The sequence below is a fragment of the Mesoplodon densirostris genome, chromosome 2 (genome assembly GCF_025265405.1).
Source record: "Mesoplodon densirostris isolate mMesDen1 chromosome 2, mMesDen1 primary haplotype, whole genome shotgun sequence".
NCBI classification, from domain to species: domain Eukaryota; kingdom Metazoa; phylum Chordata; class Mammalia; order Artiodactyla; family Ziphiidae; genus Mesoplodon; species Mesoplodon densirostris.
In genome coordinates, this window is record NC_082662.1 from 54,583,319 (window position 1) to 54,608,792 (window position 25,474).

General features: G+C 36.9%; 1 protein-coding gene across 3 annotated transcripts in view; it reads left to right on the forward strand.

Annotated features, from left to right (window-relative positions):
• Positions 1 to 25,474, forward strand: part of PATJ (PATJ crumbs cell polarity complex component) — a 380,458-nt gene that overhangs the window by 230,877 nt on the left and 124,107 nt on the right. For all 3 annotated transcript variants that reach the window (XM_060089886.1, XM_060089883.1, XM_060089884.1), the window contains exon 29: positions 24,219 to 24,310. In XM_060089886.1, coding sequence (XP_059945869.1) covers positions 24,219 to 24,310 — 92 coding nt within the window. The remainder of the gene's footprint in view (positions 1 to 24,218; positions 24,311 to 25,474) is intronic.

The following is a 25,474-nucleotide window of genomic DNA, read 5'->3' on the forward strand; positions in this document are numbered from 1 at the left end:
TTTATAATCTTCCCTACAGTGAAAGTGTGGGGATAGAGAGCTGATCGTGCCCTGTGGGGAATTGGTGTGACTTGTCAGGTGACAGAAGCAGCCGGAAGGAACAGTGTGGTGGCACAAGAAGTGCACAGTGGATGGGGCCAGCATGTCTGGCTCCCACACCCTTCAAGACAGAGGAGGAAGTCCATTCCCTTTATAACATTTACCTGCAGCATAGTCTAAATTAAATCTTTTTATTTTTGCGTGTGTATAATAGGTTTATTTAAGAACCATTAAAAATTAAATGTATGACTACTTCCCATATTTGCCAGGGATAAAGACCTAGAACTACAGGTAAACTCAGATCTTTTTGTCTAGTAATACTTATTTTATAAGAGGAAAAAACTGAAACCGTAAAAGTTAAATGACTGACCCAGGTAGGTGTAGCTCCTTTATGACAAAACTCCTGTCTGAGGGTCCCTACCACCACACCAGTCCCAAAGGTTGAGCCTTCACTCTCTGCTTGTTGCCAGTGAATTATATTTGGAAGACTTAGATGTGATTTAGAAGTACACTACAGTAGTGAATAAATCACCAGCTCTTAGGCATCCATAGATAAGATTCTAATTTACAGTCAAAAGTTTCTATCATCTTAGATTGGCTCTTTTATTTTTTATTTTTTATTTTTTTTATTATTTTTTTTTTTTTTGCGGTATGTGGGCCTCTCACTGTTGTGGCCTCTGCCGTTGCGGAGCACAGGCTCCGGATGCGCAGGCCCAGCGGCCATGGCTCACGGGCCCAGCCGCTCCGCGGCATATGGGATCCTCCCAGACCGGGGCACGAACCCGTATCCCCTGCATCGGCAGGCGGACTCTTAACCACTGCGCCACCAGGGAGGCCCAGATTGGCTCTTTTAGATTACCATACATGGATGTAATTTTATAAAGTACGCTTCTTAATGAAGTAATTATTCCCTAAGAGACCTCATGGAATAAAATATTCCATTGTGGAAACACTAGTTTGAGGAGAAGAAAGAACAGTAAAGGATTTCAAAATTGCAATAAAATTATTTTTCCTGTGTTTTATTTACAAAGATAGGTTTATAATAGCTAAAAGTAAATAAAATAAAATAAATTGATTGACCAAATTTTTTATTGTGTCAGTGGTATCAAAACATACCAAATTTTACATTTTAAATAAGTGATTTATTGTATGTCTATTATATCTCAATAAAGCTGCTAAAAATGAGTTGATCAAACCCGACAAAAACCATAAGCAAGTCCTGAATATGACCCTCCTATATCCAAAGCTAAAGTCACCCCATTTTCTGACTCTCAAAATAGTGTCCAGCCTAATTCACAGCTCTGAAAGTCAAAAGAAGAATGTGGTGCTGGCTGAGTGGTCAGCCTCACACAGAAAACTGTCCTGGGACCCCTGATGTGTATACATTTTTCCTTTCTTCCAAGTGCAGTCTCCATGGTCATTACAACATTATAACCAATAGCTGTCTGCATTTTGCTGAATCATCTTCCCTAAGTAATCCATTGTATTACATTCAATTTGAGTTACAAAAAAATGAGATTATTAAAAGAAATCAAGGGTAGGGGAGCTATAGTGGGAATTGAGCTAACATTGAACACTTAACTATTTGCTAGGAGTGCTAAATTCTTTACATGCATTCTCTTTTATAACAAAAGTAGGTGCTATTTTAATGCCCATTTTACAGATAAGGAAACTGAAACATGAGGGGCAGAATCAACATGTAGACACTGGCTTTTCTGGCTCTAAAGGCTATGTTCTTGAGTTTAGTTCTGGATAATGATTCTAGACGATAACCAGTGAATTTCTCATCATTTTGTAGTTTTGGTAGATCTAGATTAATGCAGTTAATCCAATGCCAGTTTAAAATATCTGAGATAGGACTTCCTTGGTGGTGCAGTGGTTAAGACTCCACACTTCTACTGCAGGGGGCGCAGGTTCAATCCCTGGTCAGGGGACTAAGATCCCACATGCCGTGCAGCGCGGCCAAAAAAAAAAGGTAAAATAAATAAATAAATTTTCTATTAAAAACTTAAAAAAAAATCTGAGATAGTTTCTCACAATGCAATACCCTTTTAGTCTTTTTATCTTCAAATTTAATTCCACTTGGATTCATTAAAAGAAGGATGCAGTCAGTGAAGTTATATGCATCTCTTAAGAACCAAAGAAGAAGAATCTTTTTTTTTTTTTTTTTTTTTGAGATTGTTCTTGCCCAATTTGAGAGCTTCTCAATTTAAGAGCTTTCCCCTTCAGTGCCATTGTAGAGTTAAGATTTTATTTCAGGCTGCAGGAAATATTATGGAAAACCTTGCTCATATTGTGTGGCCTCATTCTTTTCTGTGTTTCCTGGAGTGAAGTCTTTGAGCTCTCCTCTTGCTATTTCTGTTTCTGTCTTTGGCTTGTCGGGGGAAGTGCTTTGAATTATTTGGTCACACGTCATTATCTTTATACTGCTGAAATATAGGCTAAAAATCTATTTTGTTACTGATCTTTTGGAGGAATGGCAATCACTTAATTTTTATTATTGCAGTCCTCATTATTGCTCCACAGAAGCTTTGTATGGGATCGCTACAGTGAGCCACGTTGTCTTAAAATCATAGAGAGAAAGTGGCATGAAAGAGAAAGTAAAAATGAGGATCTTTGAAGGAACTCAATTACGGTGGAAGATTATAAGAAATAGGCATAGGAATGTATGCAGGGGAAGAAACATGCCATTTGGAAGGAATCAGTGGATTTCAGCCGTGCCTCTCAAGACTCTCCTTAATGCAGTTTTCCCTCGGACCCTTACATGACATATTGGGATAGTTGTCCAGGCCTCTGGTCTCTCCTTTTTCCAATTTCTTGCCCACTCCCTTCCAGCCCCACTCATTGTCATACTGAAATGCAGGCTGGAAAGACATGCTCTTCGGTTATGGAACAGTGTTTCCTTATGTCAGCCTCATCATATAATTTATTTCTATATTTTGCTTTATTTGCACAGTAGAAATTTCTTACAGTCACCATACAATCTTAAGACACAAAGCCTGAAAGAAAAGTGTTAATGAAATTCTTATTCCAAGTTTGACTTACTAACAGTATCAAACACCTGCTTGAACTCATCACAAACCTGGGTCCTGTATGTGTGTTTTAATTATAGTTTTTAAGAGATAGGCCTAAAATCAGTAATCCAACCTGAAAAGCAGGTGTTCCACCCAAAGCAGTAAGCATATGCCAATTTCTCATTAAGTCAGGAAAAATTATGCATTACATGTCAACCCCAGACCACACATCAGTTTCCTAAAATGCAACTAAGACACAGTAAAGATATTGTATATAGGTAACACATAATTATGTTAGGACGTAAAGTGTCTAATATTGCTTCAGTATCACAAAATAATATGATGCTAACACACAGTTGCTTTGTATGCAGTAACATGGCTTCTGTTAGCTCTGCCAGCATCTAAGCTGTACATCCTCCTTGTTGACACTGAGCTTGTGGCTCAAAATATCTTCTTTTGATTCTGTACTTGAAATACAGCTCTGACCTTTTCTCTCACAATGTTTTGTTTAAAATCTTTTGCTTTGTATTGGGAGTATGGATATAAATTTTTCCTTTATAAGCATTTATTGAAAAATATTGTATTGAGAGAGATATAAATTCTATGAAGTTGAGTATTAAAAATCAAAAGGTATGGGAAAATGTTAACTGGGAGGTATACCCTTATATGTTTTCTGCCCTTTTAAAAAAGCTTTATTATGGAGGTTTTTTTTATCTATAAAATAAACAGAATAACATAATGAAATTCTCTTGTATAGCCATCACATTGCTCAACAATTACCAATACTCTGTCATTTGTGTAACACCTGTACCTCCATATACCCACCCCTACTCAGAAAATATTATTATTTTTATAGTCCTGTGTGTATATGTATGTGTGTTATAATTTACGTAAAATGAAATGTGCAGATTTTTATCTGTACAATTTTGACAACTGTGTACACCTGTATAATCCAAACACCTATCATTTCCATCTCCCCAGAGACTTTTGTGGAGTATCAATTCAAGTCTTCTCCTCATTTTTAATTATTTGTCTTTTTATAATTGAATTGAATGTAGGAGTTCTTTATATATTCTGGAATATATTCTGGATACTAGTTCTTTATCAGATATATGGTTCATGGATCTTTTCTCAATCTGTGGCTTGCCTACTTACATTCTTAATGGTATCTTTATATGTATAGAAGTTCTTAGTTTTGATCAAGTCTTTATTCATTTTTTTCTTTTATAGTTGTCTTAGCTAAGAATCTTTGCTATCCTTCAGGTTGCAACACTATTGTCCTATATAAGCTTTATAATTTAAGCTTTTATATTTAGTTCTATGATTCATCTTGAGTCACTCTGTGTATGTGGTGTGAGATAGGGGGTGGGGCTTATTTTTTCCCCAGCTGAATATCCAGTTGTTTTGGCACCATTTGTGAAAGACTTTTCTTTCCCATTGAATTCCTTTGCACCTTTGTCAAGAATCAGATGACCATATAACTATACGTCTATTTTCAGGCTCTCAGTTCTCTTCTATTAATCTGTTTATCATTTATGCCATTACTGCATTGCCTTGATTAAAATGTATCTTTATAGCAAGTCTTTAATTCAAGTTGTGCTAAGTCCTTAGTTCTTTTTTAAAATTTTTTATAGTTGATGTAAAATTATGTATAGTCGATTGTAAAATATTACATAAGTACAGGTGTACAATATAATGATTCACAATTTTAAAGGTTATACTCTATAGTTATTATATAAAGTACTGGCTGTATTCACCGTGCTGTGTAATATATATTGGTAGCTTATTTTATTTTATTTTTAATTTTGGCTGCATTGGGTCCTTGTTGCTGTGCGTGGGTTGAGGCGAGTGCGGACTACTCTTTGTTGCGGTGCATGGGCTTCTCATTGCGGTGGCTTCTCTTGTTGCAGAGAACAGGCTCCAGGCATGCAGGCTTCAGTAGTTGTGGCACGTAAGCTCTAGAGCGCAGGCTCAATAGTTGTGGCGCACAGGCTTAGTTGCTCTGCGGCATGTGGGATTCTCCCGGGCCAGGGCTCGAACCCATGTCCCCTGCATCAGCAGGCAGATTCTCAACCACTGCGCCACCAGGGGAGCCCGGTAGCTTATTTTATACCTAATAGTTTGTACCTCTTAATCCCCTATCTCTATATCGCCCCTCCCCCTTTCCCTCTCCCCACTGGTAAACACTAGTTTGTTTTCTATATCTGTGAGTGCACTTCTTTTTTGTTACATTCACTAGTTTGTTGTATCCTTTAGATTCCATATATAAGTGATATCATACCGTATTTGTCTCTCTGACTTATTTCACTTAGCATGATACCCTCCACGTCCATCCATGTTGCTGCAAATGGCAAAATTTCATTTTTTTAATAGCTGAATAGTATTCCATTGTGTATATATACCACATCTTCTTTTCCATTCATCTGTTGATGGACACTTAGGTTGCTTCCATATCTTGGCAATTGTAAATAGTACTACTATGAACATTCGGGTGTATGTGTCTTTTCAGATTAGTATTTTGTTTCTTTCAGGTATATACCCAGGAGTGGAATTGCTGGGTCATATGGTAATTCTATTTTAAGTTTTCTGAGAAATCTACATACAATTTTCCATGGTGGCTGCACCAGTTTACATTCCCACCAACAGTATTTGAGGGTTCCGTTTTCTCCACATCCTTGCCAATGTTTGTTATTTGTGTTCTTTTTGATGATAGCCATTCTGACAGATTTGAGGTTATACTTCATTTTGTTGTTTTCTTTTAAATTATTTATTTATTGAATTATTTTTATTGAAGTATAATTGATTTACAGTATTATGCCAATCTCTGCTGTACAGCAGAGTGACTCAGTTATACACATAGGTACATTCCTTTTTAAATATTCTTTTCCATTATGGTTTATCCCAAGAGAATGGATATAGTTCCCTATGCTGTACAGTAGGACAAATGTTGTTTATCCATTTATTATTCTAAATGTAATAGTTTGCATCTACCAATCCCAAACTCTCAGTCCATCCATCTCCCTCCCCCACCCCCCTTGGCAACCACAAGTCTGATCTCTATGTCTGTGACTCTGTTTCTGTTTTGTAGATAGGTTCATTCATGTCATATTTTATTTTATTTTATTTTATTTTTATTTATTTTATTTTTTGTGTGTGGTACGCGGGCCTCTCACTGTTGTGGCCTCTCCCGTTGCGGAGCACAGGCTCCGGACGCGCAGGCTCAGCGGCTATGGCTCACGGGCCTAGCCGCTCCACGGCATGTTTGATCCTCCCAGACCGGGGCACAAACCCGCGTCCCCTGCATTGGCAGGCGGACTCTCAACCACTGCGCCACCAGGGAAGCCCCCATGTCGTATTTTAGATTCCACATATAAGTGATATCATATGGTATTTGTCTTTCTGTTTCTGACTTACTTTACTTAGTATGATAATCTCTCATTGCATCCATGTTGCTGCAAATGGCATTACTTTGTTATTTTTTATGGCTGAGTAGTATTCCATTGTATATATGTGCCACATCTTCTTTATCCATTCATCTGTCGATGGACAGTTAGGTTGTTTCCATGTTTTGGCTATTGTGACTAGTACTGCTATGAACATAGGGGTGCATGTGTCTTTTTGAACTATTTCAATAATTTTGTCCATACTTCACTTTGTTCTTATTTATCAAAATTGATTTTGGCTATTCTAGGTCATTTGAATTTCCAAATGAATCTTAGAGCCAACTTGTAAATTTCTATTAAAAAAAGCCAACTAGAATTTTTATTGAGATTATATTGAATCTATAGTTTAATTTAGGAGCACTAGACATCTTAACAATACTGAGTCTTCCAAATTATGAACGTGATATCTCTCCATTTAATTAGTTATCTGCAGCGTTGCATAATTTTTGGTGTAGAACCTTTCCATTTTCAGTTTAGTGTATTATTATGTATTTTATATTTTCCAGTTCTCTTATTGCTAGTACATATATAGAAATACAATTGATTTTCATATATTTGTATATTGACCTTGTATCCTATAATCATGCTTAACTAACTTATTGTAGTAGTTTTTATTGATATCTTAGCATTTTCTACAGGTAAACAATCGTGTCATCTGTGTATAGGGAGTTTTATTTCTTCCTTTTCAATCTTTATGACCTTTTATTTTTCCTTCTTTCCTTCCTGCCTGCCTTCATTTCTTTCCCTCCTCCTTCCCCACCGCCTCCTCCTCTTTTTCCTTTTTAAAGCACAATTTGACATTGTTTTTTTGTCAATTACTTTTTCTGCACCTATTTAACTTATTTGTATATGTTTTAAAATGATATTTAAATATAACACAAAAGGACACTGACTTGTGGAATAGTCAAAACTCTTTACCATAATATTCAAAGTCTTTCAAAAGATATCTTTAGGGCTTCCCTGGTGGCACAGTGGTTGAGAGTACACCTGCCGATGCAGGGGACACGGGTTCGTGCCCCGGTCCGGGAGGATCCCACATGCCACGGAGCGGCTAGGCCCATGAGCCATGGCTGCTGAGCCTATGCGTCCGGAGCCTGTGCTCCGCAACGGGGGAGGCCACAACAGTGAGAGGCCCGCATACCACAAAAAAAAAAAAAAAAAAAAAAGATATCTTTAACCTACCTTTCCAGCTTTTGCCACTACTTCATCATTCTATGATCCCACTACATTGAACCATTTAAATAAGTTCTCAGTACAGATGTGCATTTCTCTCATTCCATTCTTTTGCCCATGTATCTTATTCAGTATACTTTGACATTTTTAAGACGTAGCTCAACTGTTTTGGCATAAGCTTATGAAATTATTTTTGTTATTATCCTAAATAAAAATCGCCTGCCAATGCAGGGGACACGGGTTTGAGCCCTGGTCCGGAAAGATCCCACATCCCATGGAGCAAGTAAGCCCGTGTGCCACAAATACTGAGCCTGCACTCTAGAGCCTGCGAGCTACAACTACGGAGCCCACGTGCCACAACTACTGAAGCGTGTGCGCCTAGAGCCCATGCTCCACAACAAGAGAAGCCACCACAATGAGAAGCCCACGTACTGCAACAAAGAGTAGCCCCTGCTCGCCACAGCTAGAGGAATCCCTCGCACAGCAACAAAGACCCAACTCAGCCAAAAATAAATAAATAAATAAAATTTTTAAAAAGAAAAAAAAACCTTTAGTTCTGATATCTCTTCTTAATATAGAGGGTTTTTCTTTTAATGTTTTTTAACATTAGGTAATCAGCTTGAAATTCAATGGTAAAGATTGCAGAATGGAGAAACAGTTGTTATTAGTTATTATTTGTTGAAAATGTACTTTTTTATGAGAGATGGCTTCTAGTACTAGATATATTTTTAAGTAACTCTCTTTCTTGTATAAGTCCCTTAATCTCTCTGATCATCACTTAACTAGAAGGAGAGTCAATAATATCGTCGAGAGACTTTCAAACTTAATGTTTTGTGATTCTGGGATCTAAATTTTTGCTTCTCAAATTTCAGCATATAATCTAGCCTAAGGTATTTCTTATCTCTATTCTGGGAAACATAAAAGCTGTAAATCCCTTCTCAAAAATTTTGCAAAATAAATCTCTTTAACTATGTAAGTTGATCTCAACTGAGGTTGTGTATCAGAATCACGGGACAGTTTCACCTAAATAACAACCCTTCACCCCAGCCTACTAGATGAGAATCTCTGATGTTGGAGGCCTAGGTGTGCTTTTTGTAAGTTACCTAACTGATATATGGTATAAATGTAGTCAGGAGTCTAGATGTGAATTTTTGCTCTTCTTTTAGAACACAGGCAAAAATGCCAGGAGCCTCTGTAACCTCCCTGTAGAAAATATAACCAGTTGCTCCTCAGTTCAGATTCCGCACCAGTTGCATGAAATAAAATGGTGTACTCAGTGACGGGACTAGCAATTTCGACAACCAGTTCAAGTAGCATTGAATGTGTCCTTGAATCTGCAAAGGACAAAGGAGAGATCCCTACATGGTCCACAGTACTTCCTGCCCTTCATTTTGAGTCTCTGTCTCCATCCATTTGCTCTAAATGCCAAGAGAAGCAGGACTGATCTAGACATGGGGGCTGTGGCTGGAAAAATAAGGGCAGGAGAGTAGGATGATCTCTCAGCGGAAGGCTCAAAATTTTGCACAATATATAAATATAATTTAAAATTATTTTGACTAAATTTTATTGCCTATCCTTGTTTCTGGCTATGAGTCAAAAGTATTAGGTTAGCAAATATTAAAAAGTAGAGAAAATTCTAATGAATTCCCTAACATACTGAGTTGTTCTAAAGGTTTTGCTTCTTATTGTTGTTTTTCTCTTTTTTAACTTAGAGAAACTTAACTTTTTTACATGTTTTTAAAGTAACATGTAATCATAAAAAATTGTAATTGTACAGGTAAAAGTAATCTTCTCTCTTTTTCCTCTGTAATACTACTCCTGCAGAAGAAACCACTGTCAGTTTACCATCCTTCCTACTGGTCTCATGCATGGTCATACACATTTGTGCAAATATAGATTTTATAGTTAATAACCACAAATAAAATCATATTGTACATACCTCTTTTTAATGAATGATGTATCATTTTCCATATCAGTACAAATAATACTATAACACACTGGTGTATATGTCTTTGTGCAATTCCTGTGGCATAAATATATCAAATCATCTTTCTTTAGTGTTATACAAATTTTCCACCCCACTACCAGTATGTGAGAGAGTGTTTCCCACCCCCCAAATCTGGGAAAACATTGAATATAATCAGACCTTAGCCAACCTGCCAGGTGCAGTTTTTTTCATTGAAAAAATTCTTCACACATATATCATACATATACACATAAGGAAGTGACTGAGAAGATAGTCCTATACTCTGGTGAGGCAGAGTTTTTAAAGTTGACACTTGAACTGGATTTTTCTAGGCCTTCACCACTGTACAGAGTTTGGAATGAGAATTGGGTGCTGGGAATTATTTTTGGACAAGGAGGGAGGTGGTTGGGGATGGCATATGGGTGATTAAGATGAGTATTAAGTAAAGTAGCAGGAGTCCCATGGCATCAAGTTGAATATACATTTCACTCATACCAAAGGCTGCATCCTTACTGGAAAGAGGCTTTGGGATCAGAAGACTTGAGTTTGGATTCTGAACTCTGCCACTAACTCACCTAGAACTCTTGCACTAGTTACTGAGCTTATGAGTCTCAGTGTCCTCGTTAAAAAAGTACAGGAGCACCTATCTTGCCTACCTGTCACACTGAGCAGTGTGGCAGTGCTGGACTCTATATGAGGTATGCTTCAAAAGTGATAAAATATGTATGATGGAATCCTGCCTCTACAGAACTGATTCGCTGATGAGATTTGTGTTTAAAAAATGAAAAAAAAGAAAAGAGAAACTGTGGCTTGAAGGAGGAGAGTTGGGGACTTTGATAAGGTCCTTTGATGACTGATTTTGTGGCTGGCTGTAGACGCAGCAAGAAAAATGTTTTGAAGTCAAGAGAAAACAATTCTGGTAGCAGAGGGAATTGGAGTAGAGTGCTAATCAGATCATTTGTTTGAAGCAACTATTAATCTGGGTCTTACTAGTCTGGAGGAAGTCTTGACTCCTAGTATGTATCGATGTCCTTAGAAGAGGAATTCCAGGTCACTCTTCACCTGAGATCCCATTTACTTATTTGAGTAACAATACCATTAATAGAGATAGGCTGTAATGCCTCAACCTCCTAGGAAAGCATGATTCCTCTGCAATATTAATGAGCTGTTCAGAGGTAAATTATACTTATGACTCCATTCACTTATTCCTTTCTATTCCCTGCATGTAATAGGAAACTCCACAGACACCCTATTTCATTTGGTCAAGTGAACCAACCTATAGCAGTTGGGGCTATTTCCACAGAAACACTAAGAATCAGAGCAACACAAAAACATGTTTCTCTGCTCACTTCCTTGAAGTTGATATTTTTCAGTATCGTCTGGGTTTAGAATTCAAAGGAATATCTTACTATTTTCCTAATATATCAAATTTGGAGAGATGTGAGCTGCATACTCTTACTTTGCCTTCAGAAGGTATTTCAGTTTAATTCGTTTTGTTTGAGAGAAAATAAATCTCTCACGCTTAAGCCTTGTAAATTAATGTGTTCCTTTGGGAACATTGTATTTCACAAGAAATAAATGAAGTTGCAGAAGACCTTATTTCAACACTGTTTATTAAATTTAGTTATTAAAACCTGCTCTTTTGCCCAACTATTAAGTTATTAGAGGCTGAAGTATATCATTTTGTCTTTTGAGAAAAAAATTAATGTGAAAATTTATCCAGAAATACCTTTTTGTTAAAGTGAAATTTTGTTTTCATGTGAGTTTCAGTGATCTTCCCTGTTCCATCTCTGCTTTGGTGCCTCTTTCTTCCCTTCAGTTCTCCCATGTGAAGAACTGAAGGCAGAGGTTTGGAAAGTGAGGATTGTTTTTCATGGGGGCTGGTGCCCAAGATTTTTGGAAAGGGAAAATATTCTACAAAGTCTTCTTTGAACAGGATCTGGGTATCTTTATTCTGTTAGTCTATACTCTGCCCCCCAAAGCTATACCTGTGGATCCTAGGAAGAGAGCTGCAGTTTCCTACCTACATATCTTTTCTTTAAATTTAATTTTATTTATTTTTTATACAGCAGGTTCTTATTAGTTATCCATTTTATATGTATTAGTGTATACATGTCAATCCCAATCTCCCAATTCATCTCACACACACACACACACCACCACCACCATCACTTTCTGCCCCTTGGTGTCCATTCGTTTGTTCTCTACATCTGTATCTCAATTCCTGGCATGCAAACCAGTTCATCTGTACTGTTTTTCTAGGATCCACATATATGCGTTAATATACGATATTTGTTTTTCTCTTTCTGACTTACTTCACTCTGTATGACAGTCTCTAGATCCATCCACGTCTCTACAAATGACTCAATTTCATTCCTTTTTATGGCTGAGTAATATTCCATTATATATATGTACCACATCTTTATCCATTCGTCTCTCGATGGGCATTTAGGTTGCTTCTATGACCTGGCTATTGTAAATAGTACTGCAATGAATATTGGGGTGCATGTGTCTTTTTGAATTATGGTTTTCTCTGGGCATATGCCCAGTAGTGGGATGGCTGGGTCATATGGTAGTTCTATTTTTAGTTTTTTAAGGAACCTCCATACTGTTCTCCATAGTGGCTGTATCAATTTACATTCCCACCAACAGTGCAAGAGGGTTCCCTTTTCTCCACACCCTCTCCAGCATTTCTTGTTTGTAGATTTTCTGATGATGCCCTTTCTAACTGGTGTGAGGTGATACCTCATTGTAGTTTTGATTTGCTTTTCTCTAATAATTAATGATGTTGAGCAGGTTTTCATGTGCCTCTTGGACACCTGTATGTCTACTTGGGAGAAATGTCTATTTAGGTCTTCTGCCGATTTTTGGATTGGGTTGTTTGTTTTTTTTAATATTGAGCTGCATGAGCTGTTTATATATTTTGGAGATGACTCTTTTATCCGTTGATTCATTCGCAAATATTTTCTCCCATTCTGAGGGTTGTCTTTTTGTCTTGTTTATGGTTTCCTTTGCTGTGCAAAAGCTTTGAAGTTTCATTAGGAACCATTTGTTTATTTTTGTTTTTATTTCCATTACTCTAGGAGGTGGATCAGAAAAGATCTTGCTGTCATTTGTGGCAAAGAGTGTTCTTCCTGTGTTTTCCTCTAAGAGTTTTATGCTGTCTGGTCTTACATTTAGATCTCTAATCCATTTTGAGTTTATTTTCGTGTATGGTATTAGGGAGTGTTCTAATTTCATTCTTTTACATGTAGCTGTCCAGTTTTCCCAGTACCACTTATTGAAGAAACTGTCTTTTCTCCATTGTATATCCTTGTCTCCTTTGTCATAGATGAGTTGACCATAGGTGCGTGGGTTTATCTCTGGGCTTTCTATCCTGTTCCATTGATCTATATTTCTGTTTTTGTGCCAGTACAATATTGTCTTGATTACTGTAGCTTTGTACTATACTCTGAAGTCAGGGAGTCTGATTCCTCCAGCTCCATTTTTTTCCCTCAAGACTGCTTTGGCTATTCGGGGTCTTTTGTGTCTCCATACAAATTTTAAGATTTTTTGTTCTAGTTCTGTAAAAAATGCCATTGGTAATTTGATAGGGATTGCATTGAATGTATAGATTGCTTTGGGTAGTATAGTCATTTTCACAATATTGATTCATCCAATCCAAGAACATGGTATATCTCTCCATCTGTTGGTATCATCTTTAATTTCTTTCATCAGTGTCATAGTTTTCTGGATACAGGTCTTTTGTCTCCCTATGTAGGTTTATTCCTAGGTATTTTATTCTATTCATAGAGGTAAGTTCCCTCTATGCCCACTTTCTGGAGAGTTTTTATCATAAATGGGTGTTGAATTTTGTCAAAAGCTTTTTCTGCATCTATTGAGATCATCATATGGTTTTTCTTCTTCAGTTTGTTAATATGGTGTGTCACATTGGTTGGTTTGCATATATTGAAGAATACCTGCATCCTTGGGATAAATCCCACTTGATCATGGTGTATGATCCTTTTAATGTGTTGTTGGATTCTGTTTGCTAGTATTTTGTTAAGGATTTTTGCATCTATATTCATCAGTGATATTGGTCTGTAATTTTCTTTTTTTGTAGTATCTTTGTCTGGTTTTGGTATCAGGGTGATGGTGGCCTTGTAGAATGAGTTTGGGAGTGTTCCTTCCTCTGCAATTGTTTGGAAGAGTTTGAGAAGGATGGGTTTTAGGTCTTCTCTAAATGTTTGATAGAATTCACCTGTGAAGCCACTTGGTCCTGGACTTTTGTTTGTTGGAAGACTTTTAATCACAGTTTCAGTTTCATTACTTGTGATTGGTCTGTTCATAGTTTCTGCTTCTTCCTGGTTCAGTCTTGGAAGTTTATACCTTTTTAAGAATTTGTCCATTTCTTCCAGGTTGTCCATTTTATTGGCATAGAGTTGCTTGTAGTAGTCTTAGGATGCTTTGTATTTCTGCGGTGTCTCTTGTAACTTCTCCTTTATCATTTCTAATTTTATTGATTTGACTCCTCTCCCTCTTTTTCTTGATGAGTCTGGCTAATGGTTTATAAATTTTGTTTATCTTCTCAAAGAACCAGCTTTTAGTTTTATTGATCTTTGCTATTGTTTTCTTTGTTTCTATTTCATTTTTTTCTGCTCTGATCTTTATGATTACTTTCCTTCTACTAACTTCGGATTTTGTTTGTTCTTCTTTCTGTAGCTCCTTTAGGTGTAAGGTTGGATTGTTTATTTGATATTTTTCTTGTTTCTTGAGGTAAGATTGTATTGCTGTAAACTACCCTCTTAGAACTGCTTTTGCTGCATCCCATAGGTTTTGGATCATCGTGTTTTCGTTGTCATTTGTCTCTAGGTATTTTTTGATTTCCTCTTTGATTTCTTCAGTGATCTCTTGGTTATTTAGTAACGTATTGTTTAGCCTCCATGTGTTTGTGTTTTTTACGATTTTTTCCCCGTAATTGATTTCTAATCTCATAGCATTGTGGTCAGAAAAGATGCTTGATATGATTTCAATTTTCTTAAATTTACTGAGGCTTGATTTGTGACCCAAGATGTGATCTATCCTGGAGAATGTCCCATGCGCACTTGAGAAGAAAGTGTAATCTGCTGTTTTGGATGGAATATCCTATAAATATCAATTAAATCTATCTGGTCTATTGTGTCATTTAAAGCTTCTGTTTCCTTATTTATTCTTATTTTGGATGATCTGTCCATTGGTGTAAGTGAGGTGGTTAAAGTCCCCCACTGTTATTGTGTTACTGTTGATTTCCTCTTTTATAGCTGTTAGCAGTTGCCTTACGTATTGAGGTGCTCCTATGTTGGGTGCATATATATTTATAATTGTTGTATCTTCTTCTTGGATTGATCCCTTGATCATTATATAGTGTCCTTCCTTGTCTCTTGTAACATTGTTTATTTTAAAGTCTATTTTATCTGATATGAATATTGCTACTCCAGCTTTCTTTTGATATCCATTTGCATGGAATATCTTTTTCCATCCCCTCACTTTCAGTGTGTATGTGTCCCTGGGTCTGAAGTGGGTCTCCTATAGACAGCATATATATGGATCTTGTTTTTGTATCCGTTCAGTGAGCTTGTGTCTTTTGGTTGGAGCATTTAATCCATTCACATTTAAGGTAATTATCAATATGTATGTTCCTATTACCATTTTCTTAATTGTTTTGGGTTTGTTTTTGTAGGTCCTTTTCTTCTCTTGTGTTTCCCACTTAGAGAAGTTCCTTTAGCATTTGGTGTAGAGCTGGTTTGGTGGTGCTGAATTCTTTTAGCTTTTGCCTGTCTGTTTAGCTTTTGATTTCTCCATCGAATCTGAATGAGATCCTTGCTTGATAGAGTAATCTTGGTTGTAGGTTCTTCCCTTTCATCACTTTAAATATATCATGCCACTTCCTTCTGGCTTGTAGAGTTTCTGCTGAGAAATCAGCTGTTAACCTTATGGGAGTTCCCTTGTATGTTACTTGTCATTTTTCCCTTGCTGCTTTCAATAATTTTTCTTTGTCTTTAATTTTTGCCAATTTGATTACTATGTGTCTCTGCGTGTTTCTCCTTGGGTTTATCCTGTATGGGACTCTCTGCGCTTCCTGGACTTGGGTGGCTAGTTCCTTTACCATGTTAGCGATGTTTTCAACTATAATCTCTTCCAGTGTTTACCTGGGTCCTTTCTCTCTTCTCCTTCTGGGACCACTATATTGCAAATGTTGTTGCATTTAATGTCTGAGAACTCTCTTAGGCTGTCTTCATTTCTTTTCATTCTTTTTTCTTTATTCTGTTCCACAGCAGTGAATTCCACCGTTCTGTCTTCTAGGTCATTTATCCATCCTTCTGCCTCAGTTATTCTACTATTGATTCCTTCTAGGTTAGTTTTCATTTCAGTTATTGTATTGTTCATCTCTGTTTGTTTGTTCTTTAATTCTTCTAGGCCTTTGTTAAACATTTCTTGCATCGTCTTGATCTTTGTCTCCATTCTTTTTCCAAGGTCCTGGATCATCTTCACTGTCATTATTCTGAATTCTTTTTCTGGAAGGTCGCCTATCTCCATTTCATTTAGTTATTTTTCTGGGGTTTTATCTTGTTCCTTCATCTGGTACATAGCCCTCTGCATTTTCATCTTGTCTGTCCTTCTGTGAATGTGGTTTTTGTTCCACAGGCTGAAGGATTGTAGTTCTTCTTGCTTCTGCTGTCTGACCTCTGGTGGATGAGGCTATCTAAGAGTCTTGTACAAGTTTCTTTTTTTTTTTTTTTTTTTTGCTGTACGTGGGCCTCTCACTGCTGTGGCCTCTCCCATTGCAGAGCACAGGCTCCGGACGTGCAGGCTCAGCGGCCATGGCTCACGGGCCCAGCCACTCCGTGGCATGTGGGATCTTCCCGGACCGGGGCACAAACCCATGCCCCCTGCATCGGCAGGTGGTCTCTCAGCCACTGCGCCACCAGGGAAGCCCTTGTACAGGTTTCTTGATGGGAGGGACTGGTGGTGGGTAGAGCTGGCTGTTGCTCTGTACATATCTTTTCATATATGAAAATAACTTTTCCCCAGTCCTGGTGCCCTTCCTGCCACTCAGTTAACTCTGTGCCTGCTAAGGTTCTGTCTAGTCCTCAAGACCCACCCACCCATCTCCAAGAAGAGGTGATCACCTCTTGCTCTATGCCTACGTCCATCATACAGCAGTGCAGTTATTTATTTCCAAGACTGTGTCACTTATTAGAGTTCCAGATGTTGGAGTGCAGGAACCAAATCTGACTAAATAAAATAATACCAGTAAAGTGACTTTCACAGCATGGGTATCTGGAACATAGTTGGTGCTCAATACATGGCAGCTGTGGTGATGATGGTAATGAAAATTCCTGTTTCCTCATCAGTTGCACAATGACTGCTGAATAAGTGAATAAATGATAGGTATGACACATAGCTATTATACTTATATTGGAATATTTCTTGGTCTGGGGATTCTATTTTGTGAAGCCCTGTTAATTGGATTTAAAATTGCATAGGATCAAAAATAAATTACTTACCCTATGGCTTTCCCCCTACATCCCCATATCCTTAATAATGGTTTCTAATTATTAATAGGACAGGCTTTTGGACTTGAACAGAGTTGGTTATAAATACTGGCTCTAAATATATTGGTCAGATTCCTTAAACTCATTAATCCCCAATTTCTCCATCTGTATAATGAGGTAATAATGCATTCCTCTACTGATTTGTGTGAAATAATGTATTTAAGGCATATGTGTATGTTTGTGTGTAGTGTATATGCCTTGTATGTTGTGAGAATTTATAAATGATATTGTTACAAAGTAGTTATAAAATATCAATATAAAAATAACAAAATGGAAATCACCTTAAATCCCACCAAAGATACCATCATTCTTGATATTTAGTAGAGATACTCATAGAGCTTTCTTTAGACTCAGAAACTTTTACATAAATGAAAACAATGTGATAAATAGATTACATGGTATTTTGTCACTTACTTTTTCCACTCAATAATGTTATCTTTTTATGGCAATGGATTTAGATCTGTATCATCCTCCTTCACCTTTTAATGGCACAGTTTTCCATTTATTGATGTATGAAGACAACTATAATAAACCTTTTGTTGATAAATGTATAGTTTTTTCTATTTTTTTCCATTATAAGTTATAGCAACGATAGGCATTTTGACACCTTGATTTTTTTTTTTTTTTTTTTTTTTTGTGGTACGCAGGCCTCTCACTGTTGTGGCCCCTCCCACTGTGGAGCACAGGCCCCAGACGCGCAGGCTTAGCGGCCATGGCTCGTGGGCCCAGCCGCTCCGCGGCATGTGGGATCTTCCCAGCCCGGGGCACTAACCTGTGTCCCCTGCATCGGCAGGCGGACTCTCAACCACTGGGCCACCAGGGAAGCCCGCACCTTGATTTTTAATCTTTTTAGGATAAATTCTTAGAAGTGGAATTGTAATTAAATTTTTTTTTTTTTGGTTGCCTTGAGTCTTTGTTGCTGCTCGTGGGCTTTCTCTAGTTGCGGTGAGTGGGGGCTACTCTTCGTTGAGGTGAGTGGACTTCTCATTGTGGTGGCTTCTCTTGTTGTGGAGCACGGGCTCTAGGCGCATGGGCTCAGTAGTTGTGGGTCACAGGCTCTAGAGTGCAGGGTCAGTAGTTGTGACGCATGGGCTTAGTTGCTCCATGGCATGTGGGATCTTCCCGGACCAGGGCTCGAACCCACGTCCCCTGCATTGGCAGGAGGATTCTTAACCACTGCACCACCAGGGAAGTCCTTGGAATTTTTAGATTAAAAATTAAAGTGTAAGAAGATCCATCAAGTTATAAACACTTATGATTTGTTTTTTTTCTCTACATGTGTGTTATAGTCAGTAAGAGAGTTCATTTAAGAAAAATGTTAACCTTTAGATTCTAATGTCTTGAAATGTAAAGTTTAGAATATATTTAAAAGTGAATTAGGGAGGACTCGCAGATTTCATCAGCAATTTCAGTTACCTGAATTCTAACTCAATTTTTTAATAATAATTTATTACTGTTCATAATAAATCATCCTATTTGATAAAAGCATGGGCCAAGGGTATGTTTTTGAGCATAATATATTTTAACATATTCAAACCTCAGGCAGATCTGTTGCTTGAACTAAATTTTAATTTTTTTATAATTAATGTTTCTAATCTAAGCTTAAGTTAATTAACTTTTACTTCCAATTTGGTACATTTTTGAGTAGATTTAATTGAGCTGCTCTCCAGCATAAATTTATATTCATGTTCAGTTGAACTGTGGAAAATTAAGAATAGTTGAAAAGCTACCTCTTCATGATATTTTTGAATAATTAATTTTATTGAAACAAATCTCATTAAGGACTTCTAAAGTGAAAGTTTATGTAATATAACAAAAGGATTTATATGTTTACTTTTTCTGAATCGTTGATGGATTAACCTAATTCTACTTCTTCTACAAACTATAAAATATTGCAATTAAGTATTCCATCTCTGCTACCTGAATATAGAGGGTTTACCTCAAATCCGTGTTTTTTGTTTTTTGTTCCCCCCCTGCCCTGAGTAGCAGAAACCAACCCTTGAGGGGAAATATGGATCAAAATGAAAACCCATTATAATATGACGTAAGTTTTCCAAATACAGATGTTTCTTATTTGGAGCTGTTGTCTTCAGTATGTAGAACTGCTCTAAGTTGCTCCTGAATGACATTTCATTCAGTTGGAAGTTCAGAACTTAGGAAAAGATGAGCTAGCTTACCCATGATAAAATATTAGTGTCATTCGGCAGGGATAGTAGAGCTGAGATAGAAGTTACTGACCTTGTGGAGGATCTCAGAAAGGCCTTTTATTTTGTCATTAATCAGAAGAGGAAGCCAAACACAGATAAGAAAACCAGAATTGTAGATCAAGAGTATAAAAAGCTCCTTCATACAGAAAATATATAAAGTATATAAAGCTCCTTTAAACCCCAAAAAAGGGAGAATCTTGATGGTCCCAATCTGTGTCATATGTCCTCCAGCTTCAGCCTGGAGTGGCATGACAAACAGTACTAACTTTGCTGTCAACCATTATGGATGGCGTTTGTGATGGGAAGGTTGGAAGGACCATCCCTGGTAAAGGAAGTGATTGTGTGCTAGCAACAATCCCCAAAGTCTCTACTACATCCTTTCTCATTTAGTAATATGGAAATCAAGATGGAGTATCATATAATACACTTCCCATAGTCATGGCTGGGTGAACGTGGGAAAAGATATTATTTATCACCCAAACTGGGTTACTTTTGAGAGGGAGCATTATAAATAATGGGAACAACATGCATAAACTGGACTGTCCCAGACTTAGAATATATGGTTACCCTTTAATGGAAGAGTTGTACATCTCAGATTTTAAGATAATAGATAGACTATTTGGGCGGAGTTGGAATAACAAGTCAGGACTAAGGATAGTTCTTCCTGCAATTATTAGATAGTATCAAAGATAAGGATATATCTAAATAATTGATTTTTTTTCTGTATATCATTGAGTTGCCTTTGAAAGGAGAAACTGTGGGCAAGCACTTAGTTTCTCACTTCTCAGTTTACTGGAAGTATATGGAAAATAATAATGTGTTTTCCAATCTCTAGATAATCTGAATGATCACATATTCTGAAAGGATGAAATATTTTAACTGTTTTCCTTTGGCTTGGGTCAGAAAAAAACTTAAAAGTTAGTCAATCTTTGTCTATTTGTATAATGAAGAAAAAGTGAAATAAGTATATATTATTGTTCAGGGTATAGCTTGTTTGCTCAAAAGGAAAGGTGCAGTCTTACAGGACTGCATACTGCATTAGGGATTTCAAAAGCCTAACAGAGCTATCGGGTCTTGCCTCTATGCATTGTGGTAAAATGCTTGATTCTGACTTGTGTATCTCAAAATTCCAGGACCTAAGATGGTAGGTGTCCAGCTCAGAGTTTATTTAATAGACACCTTTACAAAGATGACTTTAGAAATCAGCTGATTTTTATGTGCACCATACGGATGATAATACCTCTAGGTGTGCCTTAGGAAAACAGGGTTTTCAACTAATAGCTAAATCACCTTGGGCAAATTACTCAAGGTTTTGTAGTACCAGTTTCATAATCTGGTGAAAGTACATAACACTTGGTTATTCTGAGATTTAACTGAGATCCTGTGCGTCAAGAGCTTTGCAGAGTGTTTGGCACGGAGAAAGCACTCAGTGGCTGGTAGTTATTATTAATTAGAATTAACCTGAAAAACTTCCAGGAGGTACAAAATGCTTTCTTTCTGTCTGTGCTATACTGAGAAGACATCCTCCATCTGTTGTTTAAACAATAGTGCCCTCAGAAAATAGCACCTTCTCAGAAATAGGAAAAGTGACAGTCTGAAGTTAATTTGCATAAAATACATCATATTCTTTCTAATTACTTACTGAATTTTCTCTGGAATGGGTTTCCTTAGAAATGAAGAAATATAAAAAACCTGCTTATGTCATTGGAAGCTATATACCTTTTGTTTAAATAGTGAAATTGTTTTGTATACAATAAGATCTAAGAAAACACAGAAGAGATCTTCCTCTCCTGAAACTCAGAGGGCTGCTCATGTGTCATTTCTGAAGCCAGAAAAGAGACTTTGTCTTGGATTATATTTATCTGGAGATCTGCATTTTTCCTTTTAGATTTAATCCAGTAAAATAAGGTTTCACTCTATCTTGAGTTTCCTGTTCTGTTCCCAGTTTTCCACTGAGTAGCAGAGTCTCTCTAGAGGCCCCTGATCATTGGCAGGGAGCAGCTGCCTTAGCAGTAAATGCCACAGTTGTTGGCACTGGAAAAAACATTGCCAGCAAGCAAGCTGCCTCGCCTTTCTACTGCCAGGGCCTCTGAATATTCAGAAACAGCACCAGGAAAGACTTATAACTTTAGCTTTACTCTTAGGTAAATTGAAATTAATGACTTGCTCTCTTCACTTGGGCTATGATTTTTTCCTCTTAGAATAATACTGCCATGGATTCTATTCTATCAAAATGGAGGATCACAGCTAAAAGACAGGCGTATCTATAAACATGAAACAGCTCAATTTTATATATGCTCAAGCTTTTGCTAATCAAAAAAACTTTTTTTTTTTTTTTTTTTTTTTTTTGGTAAACTTCAATCACGTTGAAGGCTGGAGCCCATCTCAGAGAAAGCATACCAGCAGTTGATTAATGGAAGTGTTACTTCCATTCAGGGCTCTGTGATTCAGTGCATCCTCACTGAGCACCATTGTATGCAAGCTGTGTATGAAAGCTGGGGAATACCAAGAACAGGACACCAGTTCCTGCCCTCAAGGAGTTTAGCTCTGTTCAATAAATGTTATATGCCTGCATGGATGCTTCCCACCTGACAAGGGTTGACTTTACCATGCAGGTGAGGTGCAAATGGAATAAGAGAAATTTCTTTAAACCTAGTGCCATAGAATTCAAAGACAAGAAGGTTTGATAGGTCGTGGTTTAGGAAAGACTTTCTTAAAGCAGAGGCCAGGCACAGTGGGGAAGATATTCACAAATAATTACCTGAGTGCCAGGCATTGGATCAAGCATAGTCCATGCATCATCTCATTTTAAAATTGTGATTTAAACTTTCTTATTTGCAGTTCATTTTCCATTAAAGAGATTGAAAACTATGGTTAGCAAAAAAGGTGATCATGGTAGACATACTAGGTTGTAGCCAGGCTTTGTCACTTAATACATTTTTGATATTTCTTATGTCATTAAGTATGCTTTTTCACATCACTCTTAATGACTACATGACTTTTAACTATTTCCCTTATAACTAAGTTAGGTAAGAAGATGTAAATATAAGAAAAATAAAACCATAAAAGCATTAGGAGAAAATATGTTATCTAGAGGGTGGGTGCTTTAAAAATGATTTTTTTTCTTAAAGCAGGAAAATTGAGAGGAAGGTAAAGAGATTTCCTATGGACCCCCCTATCCCCAAACATGCACAGCCTCCCTCATTACCAACATCCCCTTCCAGAGTGGTGCATTCGTTACAACTGATGAACCTATATTGACCCATTATAATCACTCAAAGTCCGTAAGTTTACATTAGCACTCACTCTGGGTGTTGTACATTCTGTAGATTTGGACAAATGTATAATGGCATGTATCCATCATCATAGTACCATACGGAGGGTGGGCACATTTTTAAATACATCATGTCAAAAAGGCAGAAACCTTAACAGAAAAGAGGAGTAGTTTTAACACATAAAAATTAAAAATCCTTTGGGTATCAAGATTACTGTAAATAAAATTTAAAGTCATTATTTCTCACAATAGTTTTATGAAATAGGTGCTTAGATTCCTTTTAAAGAAGAAGAAACTGAGACGCAGAGAAATGACAGTGTGGAGATCAGTGGATTTCTGGGAGATTGATTATCTTGGTGAAGAACAAAAGCTGTTTAAATGAGAGGCATAGTGAAGCAGTGGTTCAAGTTTAGTCTTTGCAGTAGCCTTTGATATGAGTACCAGCTTTATCACTTTGAGGTGATGGATGAGCTTCATTTTAGACAGTTAAAAATATTATATTTTCATTCCATCCTTTGAAGTGTTTATTTCCAAATACTTTCTCATTATAGGTGTTATGACAAAAATGATACCTTTTCCAGATGTCTTCAAATGCAAAAGTCAGAGACATCAAGGACAGACAAATTAGATGCTAATTGCAGAAAGCATAAATTCCTTTTTACTATCCCTTATATAGTGTACTATACTATCCCTTAAATAATAGAAATTATCAAGGCCTCAGTTAAAAAGGGACAGTATGACATAGATCATTACTTATTGAAGAGACAAGACAGAAAATGCCAAAACTGTGTGAGCTATTATCAAATGGCTAAAATAAAATAAAAGATTGATTATGGCTATCATCATAGTTTAGCAGTGGGAAAATCTGGAGTGAAGAAATTTAGAATATAAATGTTTTTAGATCATATTTATGTGAATTCAATCAAGTTAAAAATCCCACCACATCTTGGATAAGAGTGAATGCCTCATTGATTGGGTACAGTAAAATGTTTCAGTACAATTGCTCTAATATTTGACTTAAAATGGGGATGTAATATTTATGTCCTCTGGAGTAACAAAATTTATGCTATGTAATAACCTTGACACGTTTACAGAATCATATTTAATGGACACTCCAGAGCTCTGATGAATACCACAGTTTGGTCTGTTTTCTGCATTTTTTAGGAGTCTGGAAAAGCTGTAGGAAATGAAATATCTATCATAAGGTTTTTGCATCTAGCTTAACTGCTGCTGTCAAGTTTAGCAAAAGGGTCAAAAACTGTATGTTCTTTATTAACTGCATTCAAATTAGAATTTAAGAGATTTTAGCAGCTGCTGAGAATAAGTGTTTGAATCTATGCTGTGAAGAATGATAAGATTTTTAGCATTAAAGAGTCCTACATCTACCTACTTAAAAATGAATGAACTTCATTTTTTAATTCCAAGTACATACACATATACTTGTATACATGTATATATACATATATATTTTCATACAAAATATATATATATTACAATTTTACAAGTGCATTTGATTTTTCCCCCACAGATAAACAATCAGATCCTGTATGGAAGAAGTCACCAAAATGCATCTGCCATTATTAAGACTGCCCCATCAAAGGTCAAGCTTGTTTTCATCAGGTAGGATAGATACATCTGGTTTTCTAAAACTTAAGATCTCCTCTTGAGATGTTATAATTTGTGTAAGACTATTTCATCTTTCGTTTGTTTAACAAAATCACTGTATTCTAAAAATATATTTCCCTCTTGTGACTGTCACTTCAAGAAAAGTATAGATTGTTTCGATTGTGAGGTGTTCTTGTTATTTACATTTCACATGATAGAACTGATAATTGAGGCTTGTATTTTTATTTCCATTTTTAAAAATTCTTCCTGATTATCCTATTTATAAATATAATAGAATATTCTAGCTTTTCATCCTACTGTCACCATCATTTGGTACATTTGCTGACTCATTAATGCCTTCATCAAAGAATACACAGGAAAAAAAGAACCCAGGAAAATTTTAGGAGCTTCGTATTAAGAGTGCTGGTGAGAAATACAGAGGGGAGGAGATGTGAGCTCTGTTGTCTGGAGTCGTGTGGTCCGTTTGGGGCTCCACGTTTGCCCACGCCTCATCTGCTAGCTGACTGAGCCCTTTTGGCATAAATGAGTCAGAATTGGGACTCCTCATTGGTGGTGGCCATCATCAGCAGTGGAAGGAAGCTCTGATTCCCTGTTATTGGACTGAAATGACAGATGAGTCTGAATTATTCTTAGGGGATGTAACTAACCCTGTATGTTAACTGTCAAGCTGTTTCTTTTTGCTTTGGGCCTCAGTTATTATCTGTAAAATGGGGTCTATAAAGCACTTACCTCACTCATTGTGGTGTTTCAAAAATTAGAAATGCTTACCATAGTGTCGAACATGGAGTAAAGGCTTGAAAAAATGTTAGCTGGTCCTTTATGATGGTGATGATCATTGTTATTCTCCCCCTTCTCTATAGTTACCTGTTAGTAAGACCTGTCCACTCCCAGGAGATGGCTGGGATTAAGGGGGAGTTTTATTCCCAGATATGGGCACTAATGTAGGTGATTGAAATATTCCTTCCCATGCCACCACTTCAGCCTCACAGGCGTTGCTGCTTTGCTCCTGAAGAAGTCCTACTTTGATGCCCTTTTCTCTTGCTCAGTAACACTTTCTGGATTTCCAGGGGTTTTTACTCTTGTTTCTAGGGGGAGAAACCTTCCTCCTTCTCATCTGTCTTTATGTATTTATTAAGACGACCACCTCTGGCTTACTCA